Genomic DNA, 24,536 nt, shown 5'->3' with positions numbered 1-24,536 from the left:
AAGCTCGTTGTTATTGCTATAAGTTAACTAACCCTTTACCTAGATCATTAGCTCGCTAGACCGTTGATAGCTTCTTAGGTGTAGACAGCCCGGAATCCCTCCTTTAGTAACTCAGTCCACTTGTGTATGATCTTTAAGTACCGGAATTTAGCAGTCGTTTGTGTTACAGCCCAAGGCGAATCCGACGAGCTGGCCAGCCTCGATAGCTGTACTGGCTTTAGCACAGTCGAGTACATCGATGAAGAACAGATGCACGAAACTGTGCCATCGGTGATCGAGATCTTGGCGGCCATGGCGCTGGGACCTATGCTAGCTGTTCCAGCATCTGAACAACCTGGTGGAATGACACCCAGTGAGATGCACACCCTCAAAGAACTGAGTGACTTGGCCCTCGCCGAGATCAACGCTCGCACAGTGGACCTGGTGCACGCCCACTCACTGGACATAATTGAAGAGGAGAACACAGAGTCTTCAGAAGGTGGCCCAGAGCAGCACTTCGACTTTGTCCAACCGCCACCGCTCGAAGAGATTACTGACCCATTAACCCCAGGAGAGCAGGAGTGCGTTGTTAAGACGGATGTGCTACCACATCCTCCACAATTAAAGCTTATATCTGAGATTGAACCGCCGCCGCCAATAGAACTGGTCGAAGATATTGCGACTGCTACGGATTCTCTGTATCCTGCAGAAGTTGTCCTCAAACTAGCGCCTGTAGAAATTCGTTTTGAGATGAAAACCGATGATGTTACTGCTGTGGAGTCCGTGGAGATTGTCCCAGAAATAACATCTACCTTGGATATTGTCTCAGAAGACCAATCTTACGTGGAAGCAATAATAGCTCCAACAACAGAATCTGAAGTTGTCCATGTGGAAACTGTTCCAAAAATATCAGTGCCCTTTGAAATTTTCCTAAATACCGTTGTAACTGCATATTCTGAGCTTCACTCCGTGGATCCATCAGAAGTAATACACTTGGATTCGCTGAACTTGGAACCGCCAGATCCATTGGAAAGGGATCCTGAAACTGTGCAAACTCAAGAACATCAATCTGTGGACCTACAATCACCTATAAAGTTTAATCACAGCCTTGAAACCGACTTCGTGACAGGGGATTCGACAGAAAATTTATCAGAACAAGTTCCGGAAATGATTGCAGAGCCCATAGCAGCACTCTCAGAGCCTAATTCCATACCTGTGCCAATAGACAGTGGTACACAATTGGATAAATTCGGAACTATTGAAGTTGATTCACTTACGACATCTGTCCCAATAGAAACCGTTTCAGAACCTAAAATAGTGGACCCCCAATTGTCTGTGGAAGCTGATGTCCTTACTCAATCTGCTCCTGTGAACTCACCAGAGCCGTTGAATAATGGTTCAGACACTCATCCTTCATTAATGCCAATAGACTCTGAGCCCCAAAATATTGCAATCGATTCATCACCACCCGTGGAATCAACTCCTATAGGAGGTGCTACAGTGGATTCACTACAATCTGTATACACAGAGATACCAGCGACCGGGGAAAATTCTATCTCTGAAGGGATGCTAAGAGAGGCCACTTCTGGCGATGCGAATGGCTCTGAAGCTGATGATTTCATAATAGGCACAGACTCTATCGCAGGAAAGCAGCCGCAAACTGATGAAACTGCTAACGTATCAGCTTCTGTGGAAAAAATTTCAGAAAATCAAGCAGTTGCATTCGTTGTCAATGTTCCAGAATCGCCGCAATACATTTTAGAAGAAGACGTATCGACAATTGAAACGATAACTCTACCATATTCTTCCAAAGTTCACGTGGTGACTTCAGTGTCTTCAGGAGTTACAGAAACTGCCCCAGTTGAACCATCAGAGCCCGTCAATATTGTTTCGCAAATACACAATGTCCCAGTTAATTCACCTGAGATCCGTGAATCAGTTCCGCAAACGAAAATTGTGAATCTTGAACTCGAAAATAACCCGTTAATTAAGCTTCAAGATGATTTACTTACAACGTCGCAATTGATTCCAAAGTCGGAATCTTGTGCAATTGATAACCAAGCAGCACAGCCTGTTGCAGTGGATCCCTTACCGGTTGTAGAATTTGATACGGACGTAGTTGCTTTGGAACCCCCATCGCTTGTGGAAACTGACCCAGAAACACAAACCATGACCATTGATCCTATAGAAATGATACCAGAACCAGAATCCATTATAATAGAAAAACTTGCACCTATCGGAAGATTGGCTGAAGCGGAGTCCATCGATGAGGAAAACCAAATTAATCCGGAAAATCATATTGAGCACCAAACCATGTCAGATCGACAACCGACAGTACCAATGGATGCTATACAGCCTATCGAAATCGTTCAAGTAACACCATGCAATACCTTCGATTTGATGGCCACCACTGAAGCTGTCGATGTTGAACACTCAGAGCCTGGCGAAGATGCTTTCTTAGCTATAAGCGAAGGACTGGAATCCGTTATTTTTGGAACGGATCTGCATAAGTCGGATTCACACGTGGGCTTTCCATTACCATTCGAGTTATCTCTACCGGCGGAGGCGGTCGATATAGAACTCCCAGTGTCTGTAGAATCGCTGACTCAATCTGAACCTTTTGAGGCAGTTTTTCCAACTGTCTTTTTGTTGGATATCCAATCACAATCAATGGAACAACCAGTGCACGTGGAAAATCCGGCTCAAATGGAAATTAAGGAACTAGTATCCACTGCACCTGTGGAGATTGTTTTAATCACAACAGAAGATTTTCGCCAAGCTGAATCCATAGTGGAATCCGTTAAACCCATGTCAGCAGCAGAAGAAATCCAAACCATGGTAGATTCAACAGCAGATCTAGAGATTACACCTTTTCTAGAACGCCCGCAACGTTTGGAAACTTATTCTGAGCATGCAGAAAAAGAAACCCCCGAGTCAGTGGAAATGGGTTTGAACACACAAAATGTAGCTGTCAAAATAACAACGTCCGTTGATGTAACTTCTACGGCTACGGAAACTCCCAAAATAGATTATGTAACTGCACCCCCTGCAGCTGAAGAAAGAGAACTAAACGAAGCTGTAGAGATGCTATCGGTCACTGCTGATACCACTCTCCCAGAAGAAACTCTTTCCCAAGATAGTACTGTTGAAGCCTTAGAACCGCCAACATCAATAGAGGTTAAATCACAGGTAAATGGCGATACGGGATCTAAAGGAAATGTAGAGGTCGCTGTACCACAATTTAAAGAAGATAAAATACTTATAAAGCCCATCTCAATGGATGTTACAGAACATGTAGAAGTCGATCTCGAATGTGTAGGCATCAGAGTAAATGTACCAGAACAGGTGGATCTTATTCAAGAATCAATAGCTGCGACAACAAAATTAACTTTAGAATCCTTAGAAAAAGATTCACAAAAAATGACTGATGCAGTGGACTTGCAAGAAGATAATACGGAAGCCGAAGAAAAAGTGGATACGTTATCGACTACAGAAGTTGTTCCAGATATAATTGTCCTGAACCCCTCATCGCTTGTGGAACTTAGCCCAGAAATACAAGCAATGACAATAGCAACCCGTGTTCCTTTGCAAATTGTTCCAGAAGCAGAATTAATCGCAATAGAACAACCAGTACCTGTGAAAAAACTGGAGTCTATCGTTGTGGATAGTCAGGCTGTAGTAATTGATCACCTAATGGAACCTATTACACCTGCAGATATGGTGTCTGAGCAAAATTCTCGCGTTGTGGAACCATTAACTTCTACTCAAGCCACGCCAGTTGAAGTAATAGCTTGTGACCCATTCGATACCGTTGTTGAACCAGTTGCAGTAGCTCATTCGCCAACTATAGAAAATACAACGCCGGAGGAAATAACACAATCTGTTGCATTGGATTCAACAGAATCTATGAAAATGTACCTAGATATCGAGATTGTTTCTGAGAACCTTATCCAAGTTGATCCAAAGGAACTATCTGGTCATGTTGAACTCGTTTCTCAAATTGAAGCTAGCGCTAGGGATCCAGAAGAACCAGCTAAAGATGCGACGCAGGTCGAAGATACTTTAGTCGTTCAGGCAACCCTTACTCAAGTTTCAGTGACTGATTATATCGCAGTGAAACCATCTGTTCCTGTCAAACAAACCGAAGATTCCCTAGGGGACCCACCAGAAAGTGCACAGAATGTGTCATATGTTGTACCTCTTAAAGTGAATCAACCGGCCTCTGCGGAAATTTCTGTGACTGATTCTGTCGCAGTGGAACTAAATGATCCAGTGGAGCGAACCATAAATCTCGTAGGAAACACAGAATTTGTGGCAGATACAGAATCATCGGGCGGAGATAATGAAATCGGTGTGGACCCAAACCATCCTGCAGAATTTGTGCCAGTGAATGTAGGCCCGGAAACCAATCAACTGGAAATAGAAACTTTAAAGTTAAAGGAGGAGCTGTTTACTGTGTTAACAATGGAAGCATTGATGACCATCGATGGAAAACAATCCGCAGTTTTGAAGCCCTTAGCATCCGTAAACACGATTTACCAAGAGGAATCAACCAATCTGAATAGTGCACTACAAGAAGAGGTTGTTCCTCAAGAACAATCCTTTTCTAAATCGTTACCAACCAATGTAACCATACATACAAGCCCTACGGACTTGGAGACCCAACCGTCTTTGAAACCTATTCTAGAAACTGAAACTGTGGACGTAGTAGGGGTGAAACCAGTTGCCGTGGGAACTTCAGCGGAGGACAAGTCGCTTGAAAGTGAGAAAATGGTTTTGAAAGTGGAGAGCACCAATGGGCAACCCTTGACAGGAGCTGAGTCCGTCATATTGGAGCCAGTATTGCCAGAAGAACCTATTTCCGTAACGGAATATATCAGTGTGGATTCCGGTAACTTTGTTTCTCATTTGGGCTCAGTACCTTTGTCGGCACCAGCCGCGGTGAGAATACCACCAGAACCAAAGGATTTGGAGCCGCAAGCTTTTGAGAAGCTTATTCCAGAATCAGTCGCATGCACTGATGATTTACTAGATCCTGCACAAGGTCTTTTACAAGAAGCTCCTGTCGATATGGAAGACTTATCGGGCATGCCAATTGTTGCTGATGTATATGCCCATGAATTTGAACCCTCTCCGGTGGAAATCGTTCTACAGCATTCAGATGCAAACACCACAGCTCCTGTGGAACCTAACACGAAACCAGAAACGGAAGGCCCATCGCCTATGGGTGCAAAAAGTACTGCAGATCTACAAGTTGTAGCATCGGAACCTCTAGATTTAGTGCCTGCTTCACCAGTAGTGCCAGTGGAATTTGTTTCTAAAAAAGATGATCTCTCTGAGGAAACCAATGATCAGACGGAAAAAAATATCTCAGTACCACATGGTGTGCCTGTGAATGCTGCAATTGTCAAAGGCGCACCACCAATCCCAGGGAAAATTATTCAGAAAGAACAACATTTATTATTGGGAAATAATGATCCGCTGGGAAAAGATATTACATACGCGCCTGTTGAAGCTCCTTCCTGTACAGCATCTACCCCAGTGAGTTTGGGCCACGTGGAGCAAGAGCAGAGTAACGCTAATGAAGAACCGCCACATGGTGAAGATAATTTAACGAGCGATGATGCAATATTAAAATCAGTAGCTGCGATTTCGAATTTATCAAGTGATGTCCAACTAGCTTGTATAGACCAAGAAATACAGGAAATCGCATTGGATCCTGCTACAGAAGGTATACACAAAAATACATCGGTAGACTCCACCGATGGCGATTGGTTTGCTTTAGGGAAAGCTACCCACAAGTATCTGCGAAGACAGCCGAACATTCTAGACACACCACCGAGCGATGCAGATTCACCCAAAAGATCCAAGCCAGTCAACCTCTTCGGGACCATTTGCAAGTTTTACATAAAAGACAAGCGACTGCAGGCCACAATCGAACGAAGGCGCCGCCGCTCCTTGATCATGCACAAGTACCTTAGCTCCTTTGATTCCCTGGATGACAACATTGACGAAGTTGCGTATGATTCCCCCCATTCTAGCCTTCTTAATGAACTGAATGAAAATAGCTTATATTCCTCCCCGGACATTCAGCCCCCAACAGGCAGGGCGGCAACTCCAGTCTCTGAAGTTGACCCTATTCGCTTTGTAGACAATTGCTTTGCATTTGAGACCGATAAGACTGAAACTACTTTGGTAGATGATCCTAGCGTAGATACTGATATTTTTAATATGAAAAATATGCTTAAGAGTGATTTTGATTCCAAAATTGAATGTGATAATGTGGATAGTATAGATACATTGAGATCTCCGTGCATTGTTAGTACAAAAAACAGAGATATTTCGCTGGACTTCCAAAGTAAAACTGATATCGCGCATGCCGCTTGTTCTGATAAAGACGCTTCAGATAGGCTTGAAGATCATTTAAGGCATTTAGAAGACGATGCCACTGTAGGTAGTAATGTAATCTTAAGACTAGATATGGCCAGCCAAACGTCCTGTGATATGGTTGATGAACAAGAAGTAGAAGCTGACTCTACCATTGCGATTAGTTTGAGCGAAATCACATATAACTTTATCAACAAAATTCTTTTCTCAGATCAATTAAGTTCAGAGTCCATTCAAAGCGATGAGAGTGAACCCTCCACTGCCTGCGAGACATTCAATGCAGATGGTGACTCTGAACAGGAGTTTGTTAGCCAGAGGGTCTTAGTCCTAGACGATCAGCGATCCCTTAATACTAACACAAGCTCTAACAACAATGTGCACACCCACCTGCTTCTTCCACTAACCCAAACTAACAACCCTACATCGAGAAGTAGACGCACCAATGGAAAACTAACAAATGGTTCCCTTCGATGGTCGGGTAGCTATGCTAACGAGCTCTCTACTGACGGATCCACGGGTGCTCAGTCAGACGATGTTGCCGATGACGATGTTGTACTCTTGCGGCGCTTCGTGCCAGGTAACACTCGGTTGTGGCCATAACTGTCATCTCTCGGTGTTTGCTGTCCTCACACTTCGTTTGCTTAGATACGTGTTTATGTTTACCAGACTCTTGTGTCCCTTGTGTGTTGTGACCCATCGGCGGCTGATCCTTGGCTTTCAGATCAGCCGACCTGTTTACCCATGAAACGTAAGGAACTGAAAGTAATTAATAGCCGTCTAATGAAATCTCTTTAGTCTCTAAATATCTATATATTAAATGAAACACTAAATGAAAGGCGGACAGACGGACATGGCCAGAACGACTCGGCTATTGATCCTGATCTTGAATATATATACTTTATATGGTCGGAAACGCTTCCTTCTGCCTGTTACTACTGTTCGAGTAACGGGTAAAAGTTAAAGTGAGCGTGGTTTTCCAAAATCAATATGGCTAATTTTATTTACAAGTTTTTGTTTGATTTCACAAAACTTAGCCATTCAAATTCACACTTTCTTGTAATCATAATAGTTTTTAGTAACACCAAATATTTATTCCTTTTAAATGCTGTAATAAAGAAGTTAATTTCGAATTTTAATAGAAATCAAACAAAAAGAGTTTTACTGGAAAAAATTAAAGTTTTTCATTTGTAATTGGGAAGATCAAAATTGATTACTATACCAAAACTTTTAAGAGAGAATAGCTTAGACCTAGTTTGTTAATAACTTTCCGTTCACTGCAAATTGTTCATGCTCGTTCAAGTTCGGTGAAATGCACTGTTTAGGAGCAAACCCATAACTTTCTAAACGATGTTGATCCTATTCATTCCCAGGTTCCATTGCGGAGCGCGAGGTGAAGAAATGGTACAACGCCGTTGAGATGCCAAATAATCCGTACTCCCCGGAGGCCCTTAAGCAGCGCATCAGTGGCACCCAGGAGCGCTACATGGATGTGCCCAACATAAGTCCGAGTGCTGAGCAAAAGGCACTGGCATCTGCGCTGACGGAAAATCCGGATCCTCCAGCGCCAAAAACGGATTACAAACGGTAAGTTTGGGAGATAGACACCTGCAAGTTTGCTAAATTCAAATAACTTTTGTAAATTTCTTATCTTCAGCTATAGCCGCGACTACTACATCAACAATGCTCCCACAGTCACTGACAGCACGGGTGGTGGAAAAGCCGCGACGTCCAGCGCACTTGAGGATGTGGAGGACATCGTGATCAACGAGGTAAATCAAGAACCAGAACAACATCCACCGCATGACCGCATTTCAAGTTGCGCTCAAAGCACCGCTGCCGACCTCTCTCATTGGACCCTATCCACGCCAGTGCGCCGCAGTAGTTCACTAAAGTTCATTAACAGTCGCCCCTTCCACTCCCCCTCCCATTCGATGGGCTACGAAAGATCGGTGCCCCTCGCAAGACCTTCGACCTCGGCGTCCCATTACCGCGAATCCAGTCTGGGGTTGGGTGACGACGAAGACTTTGACCTGAGATCCCAGCTCTCTTGGCGAAGCAGCTACAGTTCACTGCCCAAGCGACACACACAGTCCTCGTTGAGCCTGCACAGTAATGGTAGCGGGGTGTCCTTCGGCTCGTCCGTGTCCAAGAGACGTCAAACGGCAGGGGGGCCCGCCGCCGGCGTCCTTACTCAGTTTGAAAAGCAGCTTCTGCACAAGGACCTCAAGCGGAATAGCTTCCGAGCGGTGTCCGCCACCTCGAAGGACTTTGTCGTAAATCCGCTCTTCGAGAGCGAGTCGATTGGCGGGAAGCCGGCCCTGCGGCCGGAGACGGAGGACCAGGGCGACTCGGGGGTGGACAGCTGCCTGAACGGCATCAGCGGTGCGGACACCAAGTACAGCAACAATAGTCTGCTATTCTAGGAACTCTAGGGATTGTTTGGGTCTTAACCCCAATGGATATTTGCCAAATTATGCATAGCTTAGTCAAACAGACGTTAAACACTAGTCAGTATAGCATAAATAGAAATAAGATGGGCATCGGAGGGAATACAAATTACAAAAATACCATAATATTGAAAACTGGGAACAAGGGCAGGCACAGAATCTCCCGCAATGGATGGCCATACGATGACCTTTCCACTGCACCGCTACCTGTTGCACAAACCACGAATGAGAGGGTCGAGCTACTGTTCTGATCGTATATTTAGTTAATACCACTTACGAAATGCTAACTCCCTAGTGTATGCAACGTTTGTTTTTAATCACTATACTTGCTGTAATTTTATGAAATAATATGATAAATCCTGTACCGTATCTGTATGCACACCGCTAACGCTCTTTCTTACGAAACACCACACACATATGCGTAGCGATATCTAGAAATCTATAATGCAGTAATTCCAAATAAAGCCAAACAATAAACCAACCAACAAACAAAGCATATACTGAACCACTGAAACAAATGTTTTTAGTATCCGTATCCCAATAATTCTGCGAATTGGTGAGTACAAAACCAAGAACTAGCCGTAAAAGTAATTTATATTTGACTAACAGCATTTGTTTCGAAGTCAAGTAATTCTGTAAATGATAATCTTGCCTGCATGCTGCCTTAGCGTTCTCACCCACAAAAGTCCACCACATCTGCTAAACTCTAGATCCAATCCACGCCTACACTAATATTCAATACTAAAACGCCCACACTTCTTATTTCCAACGAATCCTAAACACGTACAATTACCTAAAAAAACCAACTGTCAACTACCAAACCGATAATGTTTTACCAAAAGGCTCAAAAGGCAAACAAGCCTGCCACTGAGCGGGATCCGCCGCAGGAATCGGTGTACAAAGCCACGCCCGTTCAAGTCCTGGATGAGTCCCTGGACTCGCAATCGAATCCCTCTCTGTACTCCCTGCAAACTACGACCACAAACTCAAGCGATGAATCCAACACGGTTCGCATATACGACTTTAACAAGCAGGAAACAACGGTTATCAGGGCAGCTCCAGCGGATCAGCAGCCAAGCGACTCAACCACTTCATCCATGGAGTCCGCCCAGAGTGCTCTACCTTCGGCATCTTCATCTAATGACTCAACAGTGTCCAATAAGCGAGAGCGTCCTTTGGTTCTTCAGTTCGGTCCAGGCGATTCGGTGCCCACAATAGGATCACCTGCTAGTACACCCACGCGGGGATCTACTCCTCCTGCTTTTAGATTCTTGCAGCCTAAACGTCGCCTTATTGATCCCAGTCAGGTGCTATCCGTCGACGAAGATGATGTGGTAAGAGTAGCTCGGTGAATGGTTTATTTGGTTATGTATGGTAATGCACTGTCCTATCGTTAGCCTGAAACAACGACTCCCTCGGCAGAAAAGCCCGTCATCGAAGATGAGGTGGCTCATTCCATGCCATCTGTTAAGGCTCTGGCGCAGGCGTTCCTCCTGACCAGCAAGCACACACAACCCCAACGAAGATGGCGTGCCAAGGTAAGGAAATTTAAATAAATCTCTCCCATTAAAGGGTAATTTTATCAAGTAAAATGATCACCTTTATAGGTTAGAATAGCAGCCCCGCCAGAGACACCAGATAAGCCAAACACGTCACTGGCCAAGCGGCACAAACTGGTGCACGCTGTCTCTATGGCAGAAGTAGCCGATGAGTCTACGATCGCCTCCGACTTATCATCACTCGAAACGTTAGATCTTTACAGAACCTAAGTTGAGTTATTACTATTCTACATTGCACCTCATTTCAGGGATCCTTCCATCCATTCCGAGGCCAATCCACCTGTAGCATCTCCGGCGAGTCCTGTGCCCGTTCGCCACGGCTTCCTCCGGAGCAATATTGCTTTCTTTGAGAATTTAAAGTTCAAGTGAATATACGAATGCAGTTTTGTTGGTGTGCGACCATTGGTTGATCTTCCCGTTGGGGAAAATGCACGACAATGGCAAAGCACCCAGCCTATTATCCAAACCAAATCCTCGCCAAATACCATGTGCCATGGCCTCCATTTCCCAGTCGAAACATCACGGAAACATAGTACTTAACATAAATTTGCGTTAGCATGCGCCATTGTTAATTCTAGTTCGTATTTACTATTATATGATTATTTTATCCGTGGATACTATTTATTTAGTTCTAAGATATGTATTATGTACTTTTTAGGTGTAAGAGAAACTATTCCCAAATTCAGCTGAATGTTTCCCTTTACCCGAACGAGTTAAAACGTTACATAATTGTACTCAATAAAACATATAGAAAAGCAAAACTAGCGGGGTTACGATAAAAATTCACATCACAATCGGACCCTAAGATCTTGGAATTCTTGTGCCAGAAGTGATGTGGGGCATAGACAAGCCCACGCATCTTTGAAGCATCAAAATCGTGGTAATTCAAAAGTTCTGTCCACAAAAACCTTATTATTTTTAACAAGAGTCAATACAAAGTTACGCGTATAGTTATAAAAATAAATTCCGTCGCCAGGGATTGCATTTTAAATGCGCCAGGCTCATCTGAGTGAGGGCCAGTTGAGGAGGTGTCGTTTGGAATGATGCACACAATACCCAACTACTGGGCACTGTGGTTGTGATGTGGATGCTCTGCCAGGTAGATAACGTAGACCAAGGGGATGACGACACACAAGGCGAGTATGAAGATCAGCAGACATATCCAAGACAAGTCGCAATCTGAACCCGACCAGTCGATAGCACTCAAAGAGGGTCCAGGAATGGGACGCACCAACGGAGCGTGTCTGTCCACCATGTGGTTAAGCAGAGTGGTACTTTCCTCGTAGGGTTGCTCCATATTGGCTGTAGACAAATTTAAGAGATCATGATTTATTACACAATTATAAGACATTGCCAACAATTTTTATAAAATATATATTAAACCTCAGCTTTTAGTTCGTGGAGGTATAGATTTCGCTTTATTTCATAAATTGCCAGCTGCATGTGTTACAGTTTGCAGAGGATACAAAATAGTGCCAATAAATTTAACTTAGTTGTAGGTCATATAGCGGGGAGTGGCGCTGAACTTAGCGTAGCTCTTGATAACCTTGTTGACGGCTTCGAGAAAGTCCTTCTCTGTGGCCACCTTGCGACGCGCCCGAATGGCGAACATGCCCGCCTCCGTGCACACTGACCGAATCTCAGCACCCGTCGAGTTGGGACATAGACGCGCCAGCAGATCGAAGCGAATATCGCGCTCCACGGACATGGAACGGGCGTGAATCTTAAAGATGTGCGAGCGACCGTCCTGGTCAGGCAGGCCGAACTCCACCTTTCGGTCTAGACGTCCGGGTCGCATAAGCGCCGGATCCAGGGTGTCGGGTCGGTTGGTTGCCATCAGCACCTTGATATTTCCGCGCGGATCGAAGCCATCCAGTTGATTAATAAGCTCCAACATGGTGCGCTGCACCTCGTTGTCGCCTCCGGCACCATCGTCAAAACGGGCTCCACCGATAGCATCTATTTCGTCGAAGAAGATGAGACAAGCCTTCTTGGAACGAGCCATTTCGAACAGTTCGCGTACCATGCGGGCGCCCTCACCTACGTATTTTTGCACCAGCTCAGAGCCAATCACGCGGATAAAGCAGGCGTCGGTGCGGTTAGCAACGGCGCGCGCACAAAGGGTCTTTCCCGTTCCAGGTGGGCCAAACAAAAGCACACCCTTAGGAGGCTCAATACCCAGATTGACGAACTTTTCCGGGTGTAGAAGTGGCGTCTCTACCACCTCGCGCAGCTTTTCAATCTGTTCCTTGCAGCCGCCCACATCGCTGTAGGTGACGTCTGGTTTGTCCTCAACCTGCATCATGGTTACCGTAGGATCAATCTTGGGAGGCAGCGGAATGTGGATCTGGTACTTGTTGCGGTCGACTCCTACACGCATTCCCTCTTCTATATCGGTGGGAGCCACCGAGTCGGCCAGGTCCACCACGAATTTGGCGAATTGCTTAACATTGATTATATACTTGGGGTCGTCCGAATCCGCGTTAATTATCTTGGTGCAGCGGGCCACCTGCAGCGGTTGCTCGTTTTGCAGGATCTGTTTGTCGGCGGCCAAATCCCATAAGGCTGGTGGCGCCAGACCCGTATCGCTTTCCTTGATTCCAGTAAGCTCGTTCACCTGCTTCACAGCCTTCTGAATGTCCTCCTCAATGCTCTTGATGGATTTGTGATACTGGCTCTGGCCATAAGTCTTCAGAAGCTCAATGTCGCCTTCATCCAGGGACTTGATCTCCTTGTCCTCCTTCTCATCATGCTTCACCTTGCGCTGGTCGTCGCCCAGGTAATCCGGCATCTTGTTTGATGGCAATTGTACGGTTTTCAAGGCAAAAAAAGAATTTATTCGATGTTTTCCTTTTGTTTTACGGCGAGAATGACTGAACAATTTGGCATAAAGATGGGAGAAGCACCGCTGGAGCTATCGACGTATCGATACATATTTTCTCAGCACTGACTTTATTACTGCAAACTATCGATACTTAATCATTTTTTACTTCTACTGTTAGAATACAAACCTTTAACTTAATAAAAAAAACAATTTTTCGGTGATAAACTTTTTAGTGACTGAAGACTAAATATTTATAGCTATATCTATATTATACCTATCTCAGCTTATAGCATGTTGCAAGTGTGTGGTTTAGTTGAAATTTGTAGATATTAAAATTGAACTAGATAAATAATATTCTGGCATTATTAGGCACTGATTTTTTTTATCAATCATGGAAAAGCTCCCATTTTCATATACGTTACCTGTATTTTTATTTGCAAATTTTAATGTATATAAACTCATACTTTAATCAGCACTAACCCTTCTTCACCAAGAATGTATTTTAAGTAAAAATAAAAACCGCGACGAATTATGGGCTATTCTTTCCCAACTGCAGCTTCTGAACTCACCTTCGTCATTGGGGGCACCCTGGGCTCCCTCATAAAATTGTCCAGCCGCTCTGCTCGTCGATGGTTGGTCGTGATCCACGGCACCTGAAGCGTTTACCGCTGCCACCAGGAGTCGCTCATCCAGCATTTGGCGCGCATCTTCGAGGGGATTGCGTTCGGGAGCTGGTTCACGCTCCATATTGTGCCTAGGACTGTTGTTCCCGCTCCGGTGGACGGCGGGAAGAGCTTCAAGGCCCCCGCTGCCCAGCAGGACGTTGTGCACTGTGACCGGAATGCGAATAACCCGATGTGCGTGGATTTCGTTTTCGCGGTCGATCTTATTTAGCCGCTTGATGTCCGCCACAGAGGAGTGGAAGCGCAAGGCAAGCGCCTGGAGTGTGTCTCCCTCTTGGACCTTCACCTCCAGTGTGTTCTCGTAGCGCCCGAGGCGTGCGTGACCATTGGGCCTCCTGGCCAGAGGGAGCAGGTCTTCGAACTCGTCGTCATCGTAGGCGGGACGTGCAAAGATGTCTTCCACGTCGTCGGGGCCGATTTCTTCCTGAATGTGCTGTTGCTGACGCCTAAAGATGAGATGAGAACACCGATCACATTCGGATCTCTTGGAAAAGCAACAGTCGAGTTGGCGCTGACTTACGCATTGCGTCGCATTGTTGTCCTGATTGCCTTGTCGGGATTTCCTGGGTCAGATCTCGCCTATGTTCCTTCTCTCGATCAAATCGCACCTCTTTATTTAGCTCAAGTCAGTTAATTAACGCAATTAGATTATTTACGTGTAAAGTTTGTTCTCAACAGCAGCCCACGAACAACAACAAATGGAAAGCTCCGTCACAGATGACCAAAAATATCGATAACACTCTCTTAACGAGTGCTGTTAGCCTTAACAGAGTAAACACAGCTGTTTTCGCTTACCAGTTATTTTATATATTTTTTTGTGTTTCTAAAATGTCACTATTTGCGTTTTTGAGAAACCGCACTGTGTTCTGGATGAGCCTCACCGGTACGACGACGGGACTGGCCTTCTTCGTCAAGTGTGTGCTCTGCTTCTCACACAGGATTCCGTAGTTTTGACAAAACATTTTATACCGCCTTACAGGGACCTTATGCAAGGCGGTCAGTTCACCAAAGAAACGAACGAAACCGGCAAGGTGTTCATTGTCACCGGTGCCAACACGGGGATCGGCAAGGAAACGGTGAGAGAGATTGCGAAACGGGGTGGCACCGTCTATATGGCATGCCGGAACCTAAAGAAATGTGAAGAGGTACGAACTTTATTGAGATTATTGCTTAAAACACGACTAAATACTTCTCGCATACAGGCTCGCGAGGAAATTGTGTTGGAAACGAAGAACAAATACGTGTACTGCCGGCAATGTGACCTGGCTTCCCAAGAGTCCATACGTCACTTTGTGGCTGCGTAAGTCTACCTAAGAGCAAAGTTGCGTTTGATTGGCATTCAATATCCGCAGCTTCAAGAGGGAACAGGAACACCTGCACGTACTGATCAATAACGCCGGTGTAATGCGCTGCCCCAGATCTCTAACCTCAGATGGCATCGAACTTCAGCTGGGGGTGAATCACATGGGTCACTTCCTGCTTACCAATTTGCTGTTGGAACTACTCAAGGTACCTCACAGCTTTTCTAGATCTTAAATTGAATTAATTTCAATTTTATTCCTAGAAATCCTCACCCAGTCGGATTGTAAATGTATCCAGCCTGGCGCACACTCGAGGAGAAATTAATACTGGCGATCTGAATAGCGACAAATCCTACGATGAAGGAAAGGCTTATAGCCAGAGCAAATTGGCCAATGTACTCTTTACAAGAGAGCTGGCCAAAAGATTAGAGGGCACCAACGTAACGGCGAATGCCCTGCATCCAGGTGTTGTAGACACAGAAATAATCAGGCACATGGGTTTCTTCAATAATTTCTTTGCTGGGTTGGTAGAGAAATAATTCCATTAAAATACTTTTTACGAAATATTTATCTTTCCAGACTCTTTGTTAAGCCTTTATTTTGGCCTTTTGTTAAGACTCCAAGGAACGGTGCTCAGACCTCGTTGTATGTGGCTCTGGATCCCGAACTAGAAAAGGTGACAGGACAATATTTTAGCGACTGTAAGCTCAAGGAAATGTCGCCGGCTGCCACCGACACCCAAACGGCAAAGTGGCTCTGGGCAGTCAGTGAAAAGTGGACGAAGCCAACAATGATTAAGATACAATAGTTCGTATTGTGAAAAATGTTTTAGAGGGTATCTTTGTTACTCCGCATAAATTTTCTGTTTCTTACAGTCTACAAATCTCCCATTTATCTTGTCTTAGTTATTTTAACGTTGCCAACTAATAAGAGTTGAAAGCTCAAGGCTTGTATGCGTTCGAACTTACGTACCCCGAAACCGGTTAGGGGCAATTTCTACATCATTTGTTTAAAATATATATGTATATCCATTACATTTTAACGTGAGCCTTCGGTCCAAAAGTTTAGGTTCATTTCAGCAGTATGAAAAAATTTCGGTCTTGGGACAGTAAGACGGTTTTCGGCTTCTTGTCGCTATAAGCTATTGTTGATGTGTTGAGTAGTGGTTCCCTGATTAAAGAACACTCATAGAAGCCCGCACTATCAATTTTATCAGTTGTTGTCCGATAATCGCTGCGGCGATCACTTAAAAAACCACCAAATTTCGCCCGCGGTGGCACTTTGAAATAGACCACGAAAAGGGGCGGACCGCTTAGCCAGTATGGAAATTGTTATAAGGTTTCTGCAAAGCATAGCCCCCGTTTTCTTGGCCCATGGGATTGTCGGCATTATCGCCTTCTGTGTGAGGTAAGTGAGGCGCCAATTTAAAATGTAACGCTGAGAAGCGTTATCGACGACGTATAAAAGTGACGACTAAGTAGTTATCACCGATTAACTTGCATTATTTTAACCCGCATCAGGCTGTATATGCAGGGCGGAAAGTTCAGGAAGCATACCGATGAGACTGGAAAAGTGGCCATCGTTACTGGCGGAAACGCGGGCCTTGGAAGGGAGACAGTGCTGGAGTTGGCTAGGAGAGGAGCCACCGTTTACATGGCCTGCCGCAATAAAGAAAAGGGGGAAAGAGCTCGAAGGGAAATCGTCAAGGTGACCGGAAACCCCAACGTCTTCTCACGGGTGTGTGACTTGTCGTCCCTGGATTCCATTCGCAATTTTGCAGAAAAGTGAGTCATACCATTACGAAGTGCCTTTCCATTGAACTAATAATTTATTCATATACAGCTTCAAGAAAGAGCAAAGGGAGCTGCACATCCTTATCAACAATGCTGGTGTGTTTTGGGAACCGCATAGATTGACGAAAGAGGGATTCGAAATGCACCTCGGAGTAAACCACATCGGTCACTTCCTGCTAACCAACCTATTGCTCGATGTGCTAAAGAGGTCAGCTCCTAGTCGGGTGGTGGTAGTCGCCAGCAGGGCCCACGGACGGGGTCATATTAAAGTAGATGACATCAACAGCTCTGATTCTTACGACGAGGGAGTGGCCTACTGTCAAAGTAAGCTGGCCAACATACTATTCACCCGTGAATTGGCCAAGCGGCTGGAGGGAACGCGTGTCACGGTCAACGCCCTTAATCCTGGAATAGCAGACACGGAGATAGCCAGAAACATGATATTTTTCCAAACAAAGTTTGCTCAGTATGTGGTAGAGTGTGTCCTCTTTCAATACAATTTTTATTCAATTGATAATTTTTGGTCTTTTTAGAACAATGCTAAGGCCGCTTCTTTGGTCCGTAATGAAGTCACCTAAGAACGGGGCCCAGACCACATTGTATGCTGCCTTGGATCCTGATCTCGAAAAAGTATCGGGTCAATACTTCAGCGACTGCACTCTGGCTCCTGTAGCTCCCGCTGCCCTCGACGACCAGATGGCCGAGTGGTTGTGGGCGCAGTCTGAAAAGTGGTCGGCAATTGCGCTGTAACTACATCACTCCTAGTATTGTGATTTCGCTAGTCGCAATTAAAACCACTTTTATATCACAACAGCCATGGTTTCTGCACAACGCACACTTAGAATAATAGGGTATACTGGATTTAAAATTACTAGTATAGGATATACGAGGTATCGTGTACCTGATTGATGTTAATGTAGGTAATACTTATTTATGTTAGACGGCCACAAGTGTCATATTCAAATCAATCGATGAAAACATAAGTTTACTACTACTGAACAGTAAATAATTCCATAATTCTGTATAAAAACAGTTCAACCACTTTTAATGCGATAATATATTAACCATTTAGTTATTTATGATTTCGAGTATACTTCTTTTGAATGGTTTTTTATTGGGTATTGATTTCAAACAAAACCCTGTTTTTTGATTTGTCCAGGATTGGCTACCTATAAGATCTAGTGCTTTACCTACACGGCTATGACTAGGAATATTAATTTTCTCTTCGCCCAAATATGTATGGTTGAGTATGTATATGTACGCATGAGTAGCTATTTATGGGTCACACACTCGCTTATATATCCGCCAGTTGATATGGTGTACTGCACAAGCGATAATGCTGTAAAGATCACCGTAACAATGTAATCCAAGACGAACTCCCTGTCACAAGTGATGTCCAAAATGATCTTGTTTTGGAGCGGCTTCAACTTCTGGTGAATTATTAAGGAGGTGTGCTGCGGAAATGTTATTCGAATTAAGAAATCGGGCAGCTGGAACCAGATCTCACCTCGTTGTCAAGAACCATTGTGATTAGAAGGAGTGACTTTCCTTTTCTCATAAACAAGCCTTGAACTATTACAAACAATTGTTGTAGCTGTACTTCTGCTTCGCGAAATCGATCGGTGCACATGCCCAGGATTAGCACATATAGTATCGGAGTGCAGACGGGTCCCAAGCAATCATCCGAAATGATGTAGATCTTGTTCTCCAGCTCGTCTCCTGCGAACAGACTGCATTCAATGAGCATTTCGGCGTTATAGATGCAGGTGAAGATCATTAGGTAAACAGAGGTCGAGAGCCAGGAGACGTTGTCCCTAACGTATTTATGCAGATTGTTGATGCGCAGATGCAGCTCGAAAAGCAGGATCAAGCGGCGATTGTAGCGACCCTCAATGTCCGCCCGATTCTCATGGTCCTCGATAAAGTGCTGGAGGAACAAGATAATGGTGTGGTACCAGCTGAGCAGGATCAGTTGGTAAACGAAGTACCCTGCAAAGCAGTACTCCAACAGCACCCAGTATAGAAAGATGGACGAGAGGAAGTAGGGCTTGTTCCATAAGGAATCCAGCAGGACGATGAGTATCCAAAGCTTAACCAAGTATACCACTAGCAATATGACGTCGCACTTAAATTGCATACCGAACTTTTGCTCGAGCGCCCTGGTGATTTGCAGGATCTCGTTGACAATATGCTTCACAAACCTGCGATCTCTTTTCAGGTGCAGAAAGATTAGTAGACGCCGAAGGACGCCTACCACGATTCCGAGCACCATAACACTAATCAGGAGGCTTTGGGCGTTGCTATTCTGCACCAGTGTACTGTGGATATATATGAACAGTCCGAGCACGAAGTAGTGTAGATAGGGGCTTGCCAGCAATATCACCTTGAGGGCAACCACGATCTTGGACCATATTCGATGATACTGGGTCTCCTCCACTTGATTAGTGCGCTCATTGTAGTGCAGCTTAAAGAAGTGGAATCCGCAGGCGATTGCGTAAAGGGTCCAGACACAGCTCTTGAAAAACCAACGATGGAGAACTTGGTTGGGCTTCCTTTGATGCCGGCGGAAATAGGTCGCGCGCAACATGGCTCCGGGTGAGTGTGAGTAAAACTCATTGGGTTACGGCCAGTTCGTTAATCGAATCGAATTCAGGTGTTAGTATTATTCGCATTAACGAAAATGACCAAAATAAAGTAAAAAGTCAAGAAAAACCCTAAAAAGGAAGGATACAGACCGAAAATAATGAATATATTACACGATATTAATTAAGTATTGCTTAATCCAAAAATACACCGCACCCATATTATTATTCATATTTACAGAAACGAAGCGGTTTAGAGAGAAACCATCATTTAAATTATGCAAGGGCATAAAATTGAAGACTTACTACTTCCCCTGGCCATCGCAAAAGTTAGTCGTTATATTTAAAATTAAATTTATAAATTTTTATAAATCGATATGCGTAAAAACTGTACCTTAAATTGTGTATATTCATTAAACGCTTTCTTATCACATTCAAGACGATCTGAAAGCTTAGGTCTGAAATTCATTCTAGTTAGACACCTATTGTGTTAGCATTTGCACTAGCCATTTCTACAACACCCTTTGATTGATGGTTATTATGACTTTATATACTCTACATATCAAACTTTGGCCAGGCGATAAAAACTTACGGAAGCGTTCAGTTCTCTTGGCGAGTCGCCAATCGTAAACCCTCCAACCTTATACTTAAAACAATGTTTTATACCGGTTCACGTTAATGTTTCAAGTATGCACATTCCAAGATTTTGATATTGCTCGTATAAAAAAATGTGTAAGTTTGCCTGATCTTTTCATTCGCCACTTGAAGCTGGTAGCATCCAGATCGGAGGGATGAGTTCACCTACGGATTACCTCTTTAGCCCGCTGGCATATGGGTCAGCTCTTTCGGCCATTGGAATATATCTTCTCCGGTGAGTTTTCCTGCCTTTCGGAGATAGCCCTGTAACCTCAGATCTCCAGACAATATATGCAGGGAGGTCAGTTCACAACGAAAACTGATGAGACCGGCAGAGTGGCGATTGTAACCGGCTGCAACCAGGGGATTGGGAAGGAGACCGTTCTAGAGCTGGCTCGCAGGGGAGCCACCGTATACATGGCTTGTCGGGACATGAAAAAGTGCGAGAATGCTCGTCGAGAGATCATCGAAGCGACCAACAATCAGAACATCTTTGCCTGCGAATTGGACTTGTGTTCTATGAAGTCTATTAGGAACTTCGCTTCTGGGTAAGCATTTCGCTTTTAACGTTTATAGATATCTTAAAGGTACTAAATTGAATACGTTTAGCTTTAAGCGAGATCAAAACAAGCTCCATATTCTTATCAACAACGCCGGCATCATGGACTGCCCCAAAATGCTAACGGAGGACGGCTTTGAAATGCAAATCGGAGTTAATCACATGGGCCACTTCCTACTCACGCTTCTGCTCCTCGACCTCCTAAAGAGTTCCGCCCCCAGTCGCGTTGTGGTCCTATCTAGCATAGCCCACCGGTTCGGAAGGATTAAGCGTGACGATCTGAACAGCGAAAAGTCTTACGATAGAAAGATGGCCTATTGTCAGAGCAAATTGGCCAACATCCTCTTCACGAGGGAGTTGGCCAAACGACTGGGGGGAACTAGTGTGACGGTAAATGCTCTACATCCCGGAGTAGTGAACACGGAGCTATTCCGCAACACGCCGTTTTTGGGATCGAGGTTTGGAAAGTAAGTGAGCTAATTGCATAATTCACCCCCCAGCTATTAACTTTTCGCTCACTTTTAGATGCATTATAGCCCCCTTTATATGGATTTTTATAAAGACGGCTAGGAATGGCGCACAGACGACCCTGTATACTGCTCTGGATCCCAGTTTGGAAAACGTGTCTGGAAGATACTTCAGCGATTGCAAGCCGAAGCACGTGGGCTCGGCCGCCCAATATGATGATGATGCTGAATTTCTATGGGCAGAAAGCGAAAAGTGGACTGGAGTAAATATTTGACTGACTTTATGACTCCTTTAACTATTACCCTTTATCGTATATAGTACATTTAATGGGCTAATCTAAATGAGTTCAGCTTTTGTACAATTATTAAAAATTTTAAACACATTTGTCCAGGGGTCCTTTGAATCCATTTGTCTAGGGAGTCAATAATAGACTGCTTTAGAAATTGCACATGTGACATTACAAGATAATATAATTTCAAATAACTTTTAGCTCACTTTAAAGCAGCTCCGTTGCGAAGGCGTTGCTAGAATAAGCAATTTTTTTGATTATCGGATTTAATTTGATAAAAATCGGACGACATTAGCTGCCATAGAGCAGGTGAAAAATTCATAGGAAATAATAGAAAAAAAAACATCGTTTTTTGGTTATTTATAAAGTTTTCAGATTCGATACACACGTCTTGTTTTCACTGCATCCTCGGACTCCGTTTAGCTGAGTGACGGGTATCTCATAGTCGACTATTTCAGTTTTTCTTGCTTATATTGGCATAAAGGTTAATATTATGACTTTAAAAGTTGTCTTTAGGTAGTTATTTGCAGATATTTAATTTGATTTTCATGCATTTGCTCGACTTGCAGTAATTACTTATGAGGTTTATAAACTAAAAGCTAAAAGCTCTCCCCAAGATATTTCGTTCTCTTCTCGCAGTTTCGAATTATACTCATCGTGAGTAAGCGTTTTGTGGCTGTCGTGTATTTTGGAGCAGATAGTGCCCAGTCATATAAAAGGCAGCTCCAGCCGGCGTGAGCTTACATTCAGTGAAAGAACCTCCAAGTGATACGAACTGCGGCGAGATCTACACTGTATCCAAACAAAATGGGCTGCCTGACCGATTGCTTGTGCTGCCCCCTTCTTTTTTGGCCGTCCATCATTGGACTGGCTGCCTATTTCCTAAGGTATTTAGCATGAAATAGTTCTACTTTGTATGAGTAATAAGCTCTAGAATTACGGATTGTGTTGAAATAGTGTGATATTCGCCAATAAATTTCAGAAAATACATGCAGGGCGGTCAGTTCACCAAGCAGACTGATGAAACGGGCAAGGTATTCATTGTCCCCGCGCCAACACGGGCATTGGTAAAGAGACGGTCCTGGAGATTGCCAAGCGTGGAGGCACCGTGTACATGGCTTGCAGGGATATACCGCGGTGTGAGAAGGCGCGCCTAGATATTGTCAAGGAGACAAATAACCAGAACATATTCTCTCGGGAACTGGACTTGAGTTCGCTGGAGTCCATTCGGAAATTCGCTACTGAGTAAGCACACATAACAGCTCGATAAATGCGTCAAATGCGATAAATTTCTGTCGTTTATCAGATTCAAGAAAGAGCAGGATAAGCTCCATGTCCTAGTCAACAATGCAGGAGTTATGCACTGTCCCAAAACACTGACGAAGGACGGCTTCGAACTGCAGTTGGGAGTCAACCATATGGGACACTTCCTGCTCACCCACTTACTTCTGGACGTATTAAAGGTACTTTCGGTACTTAGGACTTTTAGAGCGCTTTGTTAACCATAATCCCACCCTAGAAATCCGGACCCAGTAGAATCGTGAACGTCTCAAGCCTGGCGCACAGCCATGGTTCCATCAACACTTGTGACCTAAACAGTGAAAAATCGTACAGCAGAATCGGTGCCTATAGTCAGAGCAAACTGGCCAACGTCCTGTTCACCCGGGAATTGGCCAAGCGCCTGGAGGGAACTGGGGTCACAACCAACTCCCTACATCCCGGAGCCGTGGATACGGAGCTGTTGAGAAATTGGAAATTCCTGGAACATCCCCTTGCTCAGTAAGATAGAAAACACAAGTGGGCATTACTTGAGTTTGGTATTAATTCGTACCCTTTAGGCTATTGATTAGGCCCCTCCAATGGGTCCTCTTCAAAACCCCTCGCAACGGAGCACAGACCACTCTTTACGCAGCCCTGGATCCTGCACTAAAAGAGGTTTCCGGACTCTACTTCAGCGACTGCAAGCCGAAGGACGTTTCTGCAGCTGCACAGGACGACAAGACTGGAAAGTTCCTCTGGGCGGAGAGCGAGAAGTGGACAGGCGTGAATTTAGCCAAAGTGGATTAAGCAACCCTTTGTACATTACTCGCCATTTCATAATTTATTATTTTAATAATAAAAAAAACAAAAGAGAACGCTATGATCGAGTTCCCCGACGAGTACCCGTTACTCAGATAGTGGAAGTGCGAAGGAGAAATTTCAACACTGACATTTTTTTTTAGTTTTTTAGTTAGCGTGGGTGTAGCAAAAAGATCTTTGGCAAATCGAGGGAAAGTGACAAGATTAACAAACATTTTTAAGTTTTTGGCGGTTTGTGGGCGTTAGGGTGGGGGTGTCAAACAGTTTTTTGACAAATCGATCAAAATTTACAGGACTAACAAAAAAATGAAAAAATATCCAAAAATTTTTTTAAAGTGTGGGCGTGGCAGTTTTGGGCGGTTTGTGGGCGTTAGAGTGGGCGGGGCAACATGGGTCAACAATCTTGCGCTGCGTCTCTGTCTCTGGAATCTACATGCTTAATCTCACGCTTTGTAGCTTTTAAAGTTCCTGAGATCTCGACGTTCATACGGACGGACAGACAGGCGGACAGACGGACATGGCCAGATCGACTCGGCTACTGATCCTGATCAATAATTTATATACTTTATATGGGCGGAACCGCTCCCTTCTGCATGTTACATACTTTTCAACGAATCTTGTATACCCTTTTACTCTACGAGCAACGGGTATATAAAGAAGTGCTCATAAAAAGCTTTAACTAATCTATAATTTTGTGATTTGATATTAACATCTCTTCAATTCTATATTTCGTGTTAGGTAAAAATAAATTTGTATTTAATACCCAAATTGAATTACTCGAAAATAAAAATGGCTGATAAAAAATTAATAGAAAAAAATAATCCATTTTTCTTTGTTGAATATATAATATATAATAAAGTATTTAGGTGTTCATTTCAATAAAAAATATAACTTTATAATTTTTATTTGACGGATTTATTTGTAGTTCATCACACCAGTCACTTAATAAC

At 44.1% G+C, this 24,536-nt stretch overlaps 8 protein-coding genes across 25 annotated transcripts in view; 5 read left to right on the top strand and 3 right to left on the bottom strand.

Moving 5' to 3' along the window:
* LOC122612501 (titin homolog) overlaps positions 1-11,133 on the top strand; it is a 28,015-nt gene extending 16,882 nt beyond the window's left edge. For 8 of the 15 annotated variants that reach the window (XM_043786178.1, XM_043786186.1, XM_043786194.1 and 5 more), the window contains 7 exons: positions 6,578-6,943; positions 7,737-7,950; positions 8,021-8,135; positions 9,656-10,147; positions 10,211-10,351; positions 10,421-10,560; positions 10,621-11,133. In XM_043786178.1, the coding sequence (XP_043642113.1) occupies positions 6,578-6,943; positions 7,737-7,950; positions 8,021-8,135; positions 9,656-10,147; positions 10,211-10,351; positions 10,421-10,560; positions 10,621-10,741 (1,589 nt within the window). In that variant the 3' untranslated portion in view covers positions 10,742-11,133. Of the gene's footprint in view, positions 1-169; positions 5,711-6,577; positions 6,944-7,736; positions 7,951-8,020; positions 9,303-9,655; positions 10,148-10,210; positions 10,352-10,420; positions 10,561-10,620 lie in introns of those variants that run through there. The other 7 variants (XM_043786235.1, XM_043786226.1, XM_043786251.1 and 4 more) reach the window with 4 other exon arrangements.
* A 140-nt stretch (positions 11,134-11,273) lies between these two features.
* Positions 11,274-14,571, bottom strand: LOC122612617 (lysM and putative peptidoglycan-binding domain-containing protein 3). The gene is made up of 3 exons (XM_043786360.1): positions 14,400-14,571; positions 13,766-14,325; positions 11,274-11,674 (listed from the first exon to the last, which is right to left on the bottom strand). The coding sequence occupies exons 1-3, from the start codon at positions 14,411-14,413 to the stop codon at positions 11,433-11,435; spliced, it is 816 nt and encodes a 271-aa protein (XP_043642295.1). The 5' UTR covers positions 14,414-14,571; the 3' UTR covers positions 11,274-11,432.
* LOC122612584 (26S proteasome regulatory subunit 7) lies at positions 11,762-13,287 on the bottom strand. The gene has a single exon (XM_043786299.1). The coding sequence runs from the start codon at positions 13,161-13,163 to the stop codon at positions 11,862-11,864; it is 1,302 nt and encodes a 433-aa protein (XP_043642234.1). The 5' UTR covers positions 13,164-13,287; the 3' UTR covers positions 11,762-11,861.
* A 61-nt stretch (positions 14,572-14,632) lies between the features above and the next one.
* On the top strand, positions 14,633-16,256 carry LOC122612593 (retinol dehydrogenase 12). Of its 3 annotated transcripts, XM_043786311.1 has the most exons (7): positions 14,633-14,793; positions 14,859-15,024; positions 15,082-15,179; positions 15,232-15,388; positions 15,444-15,703; positions 15,760-15,987; positions 16,056-16,256. In XM_043786311.1, the coding sequence occupies exons 1-7, from the start codon at positions 14,708-14,710 to the stop codon at positions 16,105-16,107; spliced, it is 1,047 nt and encodes a 348-aa protein (XP_043642246.1). In that variant the 5' UTR covers positions 14,633-14,707; the 3' UTR covers positions 16,108-16,256. The 3 variants fall into 3 exon arrangements, with proteins under 3 accessions (XP_043642246.1, XP_043642252.1, XP_043642261.1); XM_043786317.1 differs by having other exon boundaries at positions 15,760-16,070; XM_043786326.1 differs by lacking the exons at positions 14,633-14,793; positions 14,859-15,024 and having other exon boundaries at positions 15,093-15,179; positions 15,239-15,388.
* A 192-nt stretch (positions 16,257-16,448) lies between these two features.
* Positions 16,449-18,052, top strand: LOC122612604 (retinol dehydrogenase 12). 2 transcript variants are annotated; one of them, XM_043786340.1, is made up of 4 exons: positions 16,449-16,587; positions 16,701-16,964; positions 17,023-17,439; positions 17,507-18,052. In XM_043786340.1, the coding sequence occupies exons 1-4, from the start codon at positions 16,502-16,504 to the stop codon at positions 17,721-17,723; spliced, it is 984 nt and encodes a 327-aa protein (XP_043642275.1). In that variant the 5' UTR covers positions 16,449-16,501; the 3' UTR covers positions 17,724-18,052. The 2 variants fall into 2 exon arrangements, with proteins under 2 accessions (XP_043642275.1, XP_043642282.1); XM_043786347.1 differs by having other exon boundaries at positions 17,023-17,446; positions 17,507-17,686.
* A 192-nt stretch (positions 18,053-18,244) lies between these two features.
* LOC122612184 (uncharacterized protein CG1339) lies at positions 18,245-21,956 on the bottom strand. Its single transcript, XM_043785630.1, has 3 exons — positions 21,896-21,956; positions 18,481-19,687; positions 18,245-18,427 (listed from the first exon to the last, which is right to left on the bottom strand). Exons 2-3 carry the CDS (start codon positions 19,558-19,560, stop codon positions 18,245-18,247), a joined length of 1,263 nt encoding a protein of 420 aa, XP_043641565.1. The 5' UTR covers positions 19,561-19,687; positions 21,896-21,956.
* LOC122612204 (retinol dehydrogenase 12) lies at positions 20,323-21,914 on the top strand. Its single transcript, XM_043785654.1, has 4 exons — positions 20,323-20,426; positions 20,476-20,739; positions 20,801-21,217; positions 21,276-21,914. Exons 1-4 carry the CDS (start codon positions 20,347-20,349, stop codon positions 21,490-21,492), a joined length of 978 nt encoding a protein of 325 aa, XP_043641589.1. The 5' UTR covers positions 20,323-20,346; the 3' UTR covers positions 21,493-21,914.
* A 533-nt stretch (positions 21,957-22,489) lies between the features above and the next one.
* LOC122612195 (retinol dehydrogenase 13) lies at positions 22,490-23,613 on the top strand. Its single transcript, XM_043785642.1, is given in 5 exon segments — positions 22,490-22,554; positions 22,557-22,752; positions 22,814-22,970; positions 23,027-23,286; positions 23,346-23,613. Coding segments are annotated over 5 exon segments (900 nt in total). The 5' UTR covers positions 22,490-22,496; the 3' UTR covers positions 23,575-23,613.
* The last annotated feature ends 923 nt before the right edge of the window (positions 23,614-24,536 follow it).

The sequence above is a fragment of the Drosophila teissieri genome, chromosome 2L (genome assembly GCF_016746235.2).
Source record: "Drosophila teissieri strain GT53w chromosome 2L, Prin_Dtei_1.1, whole genome shotgun sequence".
NCBI classification, from domain to species: Eukaryota; Metazoa; Arthropoda; class Insecta; order Diptera; family Drosophilidae; genus Drosophila; species Drosophila teissieri.
Note: the sequence above shows the minus strand (reverse complement) of the source record. Positions and strands in the feature narration are given on the sequence as shown.

Excerpts from the sequence above, each read along its gene's own strand:
- LOC122612584 (XM_043786299.1), bottom strand. The coding sequence starts at position 13,163 with ATGCCGGATTACCTGGGCGACGACCAGCGCAAGGTGAAGCATGATGAG.
- LOC122612617 (XM_043786360.1), bottom strand. Across the intron at positions 11,675-13,765 it reads GGGTGCCCCCAATGACGAAG|CCAATATGGAGCAACCCTAC; the intron begins GTGAGTTCAGAA and ends ATTTGTCTACAG.
- LOC122612593 (XM_043786311.1), top strand. The coding sequence starts at position 14,708 with ATGTCACTATTTGCGTTTTTGAGAAACCGCACTGTGTTCTGGATGAGC. Across the intron at positions 15,389-15,443 it reads TGCTGTTGGAACTACTCAAG|AAATCCTCACCCAGTCGGAT; the intron begins GTACCTCACAGC and ends TTTTATTCCTAG. Across the intron at positions 15,988-16,055 it reads ACAATGATTAAGATACAATA|TCTACAAATCTCCCATTTAT; the intron begins GTTCGTATTGTG and ends TGTTTCTTACAG.
- LOC122612604 (XM_043786340.1), top strand. The coding sequence starts at position 16,502 with ATGGAAATTGTTATAAGGTTTCTGCAAAGCATAGCCCCCGTTTTCTTG. Across the intron at positions 16,588-16,700 it reads ATTATCGCCTTCTGTGTGAG|GCTGTATATGCAGGGCGGAA; the intron begins GTAAGTGAGGCG and ends AACCCGCATCAG. Across the intron at positions 17,440-17,506 it reads TTCCAAACAAAGTTTGCTCA|AACAATGCTAAGGCCGCTTC; the intron begins GTATGTGGTAGA and ends TGGTCTTTTTAG.
- LOC122612184 (XM_043785630.1), bottom strand. The coding sequence starts at position 19,560 with ATGTTGCGCGCGACCTATTTCCGCCGGCATCAAAGGAAGCCCAACCAA. Across the intron at positions 18,428-18,480 it reads CAATGGTTCTTGACAACGAG|CACACCTCCTTAATAATTCA; the intron begins GTGAGATCTGGT and ends ACATTTCCGCAG.
- LOC122612204 (XM_043785654.1), top strand. The coding sequence starts at position 20,347 with ATGAGTTCACCTACGGATTACCTCTTTAGCCCGCTGGCATATGGGTCA. Across the intron at positions 20,740-20,800 it reads ATTAGGAACTTCGCTTCTGG|CTTTAAGCGAGATCAAAACA; the intron begins GTAAGCATTTCG and ends GAATACGTTTAG. Across the intron at positions 21,218-21,275 it reads TTGGGATCGAGGTTTGGAAA|ATGCATTATAGCCCCCTTTA; the intron begins GTAAGTGAGCTA and ends GCTCACTTTTAG.